The sequence below is a fragment of the Orbicella faveolata genome, unplaced genomic scaffold (assembly GCF_042242905.1).
Source record: "Orbicella faveolata isolate gen_17 unplaced genomic scaffold, um_ofav_v1 contig_4, whole genome shotgun sequence".
Classification (NCBI taxonomy): domain Eukaryota; kingdom Metazoa; phylum Cnidaria; class Anthozoa; order Scleractinia; family Merulinidae; genus Orbicella; species Orbicella faveolata.
In genome coordinates this window covers 9,439,719-9,446,768 of record NW_028301569.1, presented here as the reverse complement: position 1 = coordinate 9,446,768, position 7,050 = coordinate 9,439,719, and the positions used below count along the sequence as shown (strand labels likewise).

General features: G+C 39.2%; 1 protein-coding gene across 1 annotated transcript; it reads right to left on the bottom strand.

The window, feature by feature from the left end:
• Positions 1 to 6,203: 6,203 nt before the first annotated feature.
• On the bottom strand, positions 6,204 to 6,746 carry LOC149101366 (uncharacterized). Its single transcript, XM_089275818.1, has one exon. The coding sequence runs from the start codon at positions 6,657 to 6,659 to the stop codon at positions 6,204 to 6,206; it is 456 nt and encodes a 151-aa protein (XP_089131944.1). The 5' UTR covers positions 6,660 to 6,746.
• Between the last annotated feature and the right edge of the window lie 304 nt (positions 6,747 to 7,050).

The following is a 7,050-nucleotide window of genomic DNA, read 5'->3' as shown; positions in this document are numbered from 1 at the left end:
TGTATAAAACGGAGGTTCTTTATAGATCTCCCTTAGCAGAGGCTGATTTTGTATTAAATGACATTTACTCATAAGAATGTTTTTAAGATTAGGCACAGATGGGCGATATTCTGTAACAAACGGCAAAATTCTTTCGCGTGTTTTTTGTTTATTTTGTAGAGCCGACATTCTTTCGCTAAATTAATTTCTGAGAGAGTGTTTTCTAAAAGGTTATCTGGAAAACCTCTGTCGCGTAATCTGCGTTTGAATTGTGTTACGTTTCCTTCAAATGTAGCTTTTCATGAGAGTTGGTTCTCAGAAGTCTTAAGGCTTCGCCTTTGATAAAGCCTTCCTGACGCCTGAAGGGTGGCAGGAGGTGAAGTGTGTGTACGGTATTGGAAAGTTTCTGTCGGTTTGAAGTGCGTGCGCACGTCGAGAATGGATTCCTTCTTAAATCTTTCGTCCTTATAGATGCATGTTTACTGGAAAGTTATTTCTGTATCTGAAATTTCAGCCGTGAATTTATGGTCGGATGGTAGCTATTTGATAGCTCTATAAACGTGTTTATTTCCTCTTTGTTTACCTTCTATAGAGAAAAGACATCATCGAGAGATCTTTTCCAAGTGAGCGGCTTTAAGTGGCTGCGGTTAATGATTTCTGTTTCTACCGCGGCCATGAAAATGTTAGCAAAAGAGACTGCCATTTTTGTACCCATTGCGGTACCGTGTGTTTGAAGATAATTTTTGCCGTTAAAATGAAGAGTTTTCTTTTAAGATAAGCCTAATCATATCTCTGAGGTAGAGGGTAGGTATGGGAGGTTTGTTTGGGTGGAATGTTTCGTGTGTTTTACATACAATTGTGATTCCTTCCTCCTGTGGAATGTTAGTATACAGGCTTGTAACGTCCATTGACACAAACATTGTGTCCTTTGCGACCTTCGTTTTCTCTATAAAGTTTAAAAATCTATTGTATCTTTAAGGTATGATTCCTGAACTTTAGCAATAGGCTGAAGGAGGTAATCAACAAATGATGGAAAAAAAAAAAAAAAAAAAAAAAATGAAATCTCAGAAGTGACTGGGAAGACGTTAAATGCAAGTCAAATATATTTTGGGTTCTTATTTTTGAAAGTACTCTAAAGCGTTGTTGGATTAAAAAAAGTTAGCGTTTCGCATTTCTCTCCTGCCTCCCGCCCTTTCCTCTCCCGCCTCCCGTACCCCTCCTGCTCCCCTGTCCAACCTCCCCCCCCCCCAACATACAAGCCAAGTGGCTCACCAGGCCGGAGCTTATCCCGGTTTCTGTAGGATGAAGCGACTAGCAGTATTTCTACTCCCTCTTGGATGGGATGCTAGTCCATTGCAGGGTTATCCCCAGCATTAAATTCACCGGTACCCATTTATACACCTGGGTGGAGAGAGGCACTTTGAGAGTAAAGTGTCTTACCCAAGAACACAACTCAATGTCCCCGGCCAGGGCTCGAGCCCGGACCGCTCGCTCCGGAGTCAAGCGCCTCCCGCTGAAATTTTCTTGGTTCCTTCTTTTATAAATAGCTGGGAATAAACAAGTTGTGCATAAAATTTAATTAACACGGTATGCCCCCGATCACGTGATCCTCCAAGTGGCCGAGTTGTTTTCCATTTGATTATAACGGCAAAAAATGTACTTAAAAACCTCTAACATATTATATAGGAATTAAGTAAAATATGAAAGTTTACGATTAAAGCCGAAAGGAAAACAAGTGTGGAATATTCAGCTCAGAACGAAACAATGATTCAGCGCACACGTGTGAATTCAAAGTAATCCCTAAATAAATAAGAATGATACATGTCAATTAGTGAAATATCGATGTATATATTCACTGACGGTGCCATAAATGCAACGGCGAATCCTAGAAATAAACCAATAGCTTGAGACTTTCCGAACATCATATTATTATCACTGGCAGTGGAACCGTTCAAACTATGTTTAAACCAGGTAACCCGAAGCCGGGCAACTGATGAATCGCGCCGTCGACTGAATGAAAAATGTCTCTATTTTCGAGCTCATTTAGTTTATGTATGAAGAGCCCAATGGTCTCGAATTGCATGTTAGGATGGGGGGAATGTCCGTTGTGAAATTTTCCGCTGGCATTGCTGAGACAGGGAAAAGTACGGAAAAGTTCAGCTGAAAGTTGTCAGTCAGGAGACCAGTTCCCTTTTACAACAGGCTCTGTTTAAGTCGGTCGTTTTCCTATAGCGAAGAGATTTGATCCTTAATTTCTAGTTGCCGATCCCAACAGGTAGAACTGAGAACAAGTCCGAGTTTAACATCGAGACAAGCTGGAAAATGATTGATTGACAGATACGTTTTCCTCGGTATTTGCGGACAGTCGCGTTCTTTTGTTTTGTAGGACACCACTGTTTCATTAGTTGCATTCGATGACTGTACTTTTAACGAAATGAATAATTTATTCATGACACACGACTTTGCTCATCGATCGACCTTGCTTCTGTCGCAACGCACAAGAGCATGCCCGCAGGCCGGCTAAAAACATTAAAATTATGTTTAGATCCTTGTCTTACTGTAAAGCTTTATGTAGTTTTGCGGTAGTGAGTTTGCTCTTCTTTTTAATAACTTGGAAATGCTCTGGATGATGCTGATTAAAACAAAAACGGCAAATTGGTGGTGCGTTATAGAGCGGCTTTCAATTGAGTGTAGCAGCTAGTAACTATATCTCAAGCCGCACCTGTACTACCTTAAAAAGTTGCTATAACATATCGATTTGTTTTCATCTAAGTGAGTGACAAATTGCCATGTTTTGACTAATCGCTATTGGTCGATGACATATCATTTGTTTACATCTGAGTGAGTGACAACTGAAATTTGCATATCAATCACTAACAAAGTCGTTTCTACTCTTTGCGTATCCGCGAATAAAAAAAATCGCAAACTACGTTGTTCAGATCACCAAGTCCGTTGTATTCGCAAATGTTTACGAGTTCCCTTGTGCCTCTGTTTCAAAACGAGTCCAAGTGCAAAACCATTTTTATGAAAATGACTTTGAGTTGCATGATCATGAACCTGTATGCAGAACTCATTTTCATATGAATGGTTTTCGCAATTGGACTCGTTTTGACACAGAGGGAAATGGCCTATTATAACACACCCACCTGAGGACCATTTTTTTTTTGTTTTTTTGTTTTTTTGCTCTATCTGCAAAAATTCCCTGCGGGAACTGTCTTTATGAATGAAACGATGAATCGAGCTTACATTACCTGAGCAGACTTGAATTGTTTGGGTTCACCTTTGTTTTGCACACTTACGGGGACATTCGCGTACCAGCACTTTAAGGACATTTTCGAGGCCCCATCGGGAGTTCTCGGGACACGGGATATTTAGGTGAAAAATTAACGGGGTCAGGATATTTGACGGAAAAATAAATGGGATATAGGATATTTAGAATAGATATCCCGGGATATCGAGTAGGAAAATTGATAGTATTTGTAATTGGATTAAGAAGGTTCTGGTGATATGCATATTCGTTAGGCCAAACATTAACGGGATGGGGATACTCAGACCTCCCCTCCTCCACCGAAAAGAAGCTGAAATCCACAACTAGTTATAAAATAGCGCCGATTTGATACAATTAGGAGCAACTGCCAGATGAAATCATCTTTCGTTTATTTTATTTGGAACATTGATCAAAAATAATTAGGAAAAAACTAGTCTTTAACATTTTTCTATAATTTTTCTGTGGAAAAATCATATCTATTCCCAGACTGTCCAAGGTATGCACAAACAAACTGACCAAAATATCATTATAACTATATTGTCTGTATATCTTTATAAACTGAGAAATATTCTGCTTCTCTAAAACATAAAACGGGTGAAGGCTAAAACACTGTACATGTGCTGTGCAACTGAATTTCAAACTTAACAATTCATCTCGATATATAAACTGTTCTTAGATTTCCTTTTTTAAATAACAACTTATAAGCCATGTATGACTCATTTCATTTTCATTATCTTTAAAATTAAAAGTATACTTACTTTACTATATTATTTACAGCTTTTAAATTACCCACGTACATATATTTATTTAATTTTAACGGCAGAAATGCCCCTCTCAATGGATACATCCTATCTTATAGAAATGTTCAACATCTTAATGTTAATTTCAGTCGCTTAACCACACAAAAATATTACTTTAAAAAAAAAAATTTACTTTAACGTCGTACATTTTCTTTGACGAAAAAAAAACGATTTCTTAAATTCCAAATAGGGAGCCTGTCGAATAAATTACATGTTAAAGATGATTTCCAGTCCGTAATGCGCACTCTCGAGAGTTTGTTTTCGTTTTTTGTTTTGTGTCGTGTGAGACATCACGAAATGTGAACATTGCGCAACTGAGATAAAGTAAATTCACAGTTTCAAAACAACCGCCATTATGGATGCGAAACGGTCGAAGCTTTATGCTTCCTTTCTCATATTACTTGATAAAACAACTTCGCTCTAAAAATCAATGAAGCTGGAAAAAGATTTTGAAAGGCCTCAAAGATTAGGTATGTGGTCCGTAACGAATAACATCGATTCGCATTCCATCGAGTGAAAACTTATAATGTTTATAAGCATTAGGGTGCTGAGACTGCCCAGTAGGGACTGGAAATCATCTTTACTGAAGTACGTTAAGTAATCAAATATTCAGTCGTAGATTTTTGAACCCGCAACTTAAAATACTTCGAAAACAAAGCTCTTCTTCTTTATGCTGCTCTTAAAGGAGAAGGTCACTCCAAAAAACGTCAATTTTTTGCCAACGGTAATAAAAACCTTGCACTAAGTTAAGCCACTCCCTGAAGTTTCAGCCTCTTGACTGCAGGTTTTCCTTATGAAATTCGTCTCCAAAGAAGACCAAAACTTCGACCTCACTGCCGCCATTTTGAACAGTACTCAGCAGCCATGCTGCGTTTTTGTGACGTCATTCCGTCCAAGAGATTTTGATCAAATGGCTTCCGACAAGGGTTTAAACTTCCACTCTGGGTTATGGCTGCTCTTGAGCCACATTATTTTAAGCCGAACATGCTCTAAATGCCGAAATGATAGCATTGAAGATAGTGAAGTGGATAATCACTTGAAAAAAAAGCACATGTTGCTGATCTTGTGAAGAATGCAAAGTCAGTTGCAGGTTTTTCTCCTTCCCGTCAATTTCGAGTCGGACGGAATGACGTTAGATAAACATGGCCAGGCTGCCAAGACACTTTCAAAATGACGGCCTCCGAAGTCGCTTCTTTCGAGACAAATTTCTTCAGAAAAACCGGCACTCTGATAGGCTGACACCTCGGTGAGTGTAAAAGCTGAATGTTTACTTGCTATAGGCGAAGAAACCTGATCACTGTCTTTGCTTTTAAAACAGCTAAATGTCTGCCGTGAATCGTCAGATCGAAAACTGAGTGTCCTGAGGGTGCCATTACCAGGGAAAATTTATGAGTGATTTAGCCGCCACCCCCCCCCCCTCCCCTCCCGCACATACACCGCTAATCAGATAAAAAGAGGATATTACATGTACATGGCTGCTCGGAGATATGAAATTTCGAAGCTCCAAGTGGCCATGTAATGTTCTATTTATGATATAAACACCAATAAAATCCCAAACTGTTTTGCTTTCGCTTCGAAAGGTGCCATTGTGTAACCATAGCAACGGTGATCTTTTCAAATGTGAAGATAAGATGTTATTTCCACGTGTGAAGTAATCATGTTTTAGTGCCAAAGTTCCCCCGGTATTTCATTGGCTTTTATATTATATATAAATAAACGTATCCACTGGCGATTGAGCTTATCGGTGACAGTCTTCAAATGACTCTGTTACTCGGCAGCATTGAGCTCATTTTATGGTGTCGGGGATTCCATCCACCAATACTGTTCAAAGATAAAAACATCATCGTGAATTACTATAACAAAGAATTCAGGCGTTAGCTGACAAACGTGTTCATCTCCACGCAGAACTCGATAACTACGCCCTATTCTTTTCAAATAAAATGGAATAAAATAAGAATACTGAAAAACATTTCCCTTTTTTTCAAGCTATGAAGTAAGAGAGAGCAAGAAATATTCTAATTTTATAATATCATCCAGCTGGTTATAACCAGTTCAACATAATGCTCAGGGTCAATAGAGTGTAGGTTAATTCTGCTTGCAATAATTACAGCAACATGCTGAATGCAAAAACACTCGCCTATCTTGACTTGAAACTATTACTTACAAAGGTCTTCTCCGTCTTCCTGTTCGGCCTCAGGGTGGTACCCTTCGTCCTCGTTTGGCTCATCCTGATATCTGTTCTCATCGTTTCCGTTGCCTCCTTCGTCGTTGTGGTCATCATCGTCATCTTCGTGGTCGTGGACGTCACCGGTGTCGTCGCACGCATTATGATAGACATTATTGTTATCACCATCCTCTTCCTCTTCTTCATTCTCAACCTCTCCCCTCTCCTCCTCCTCCTCATCCTCCTCCTCATCATCATCTTCTTGCTCTTCCTCATCGTCATCACCATCGTCATCTTCACAATGACCATTGTCCAGTCTATCATCGCCATCGTCCTCACCATTGTGCACACCATAGTTATCATCAACGTTATTCTCCATGGCTAGTATGATTGTCATGATCCTTTCTATAACATCAGGGTCCATGGACGCTATAATCAATATAATCATCTTCTAACCTCTTTATCCTCACAAAAGGTACCTTTCGACAGTACAATGCTGAAAGGAAGATAAAACTAACATGAACTTCTTCATAACTTTAACACATGTTTTTGCATGTGACATAATCAAGCCACAAGCTTATTGGCGTGAAATCTATCTTTGCCACGTTCCTTTTTTAGCTGATATTATTAGTTGAAATCGATAATTTAAATGATGCTTTATAATTTTTCGAGCGGGTTGGGGTGTCATCTCAAAAACCTGGGATTACAAAGGTGGGAAACAGGGTAAACAAATTATGCATGGAACAAAGGGGGTTTGTTGCATTTGCTAAGGCAGCAAATTAAAGCAAGTGTGTCTCAGGCCCTGTCCACACTGGACAGGGGAAATTTGAAAACGCACT

Coding starts and splice junctions, on each gene's coding strand:
- LOC149101366 (XM_089275818.1), bottom strand. CDS start 6,659: ATGATTATATTGATTATAGCGTCCATGGACCCTGATGTTATAGAAAGG.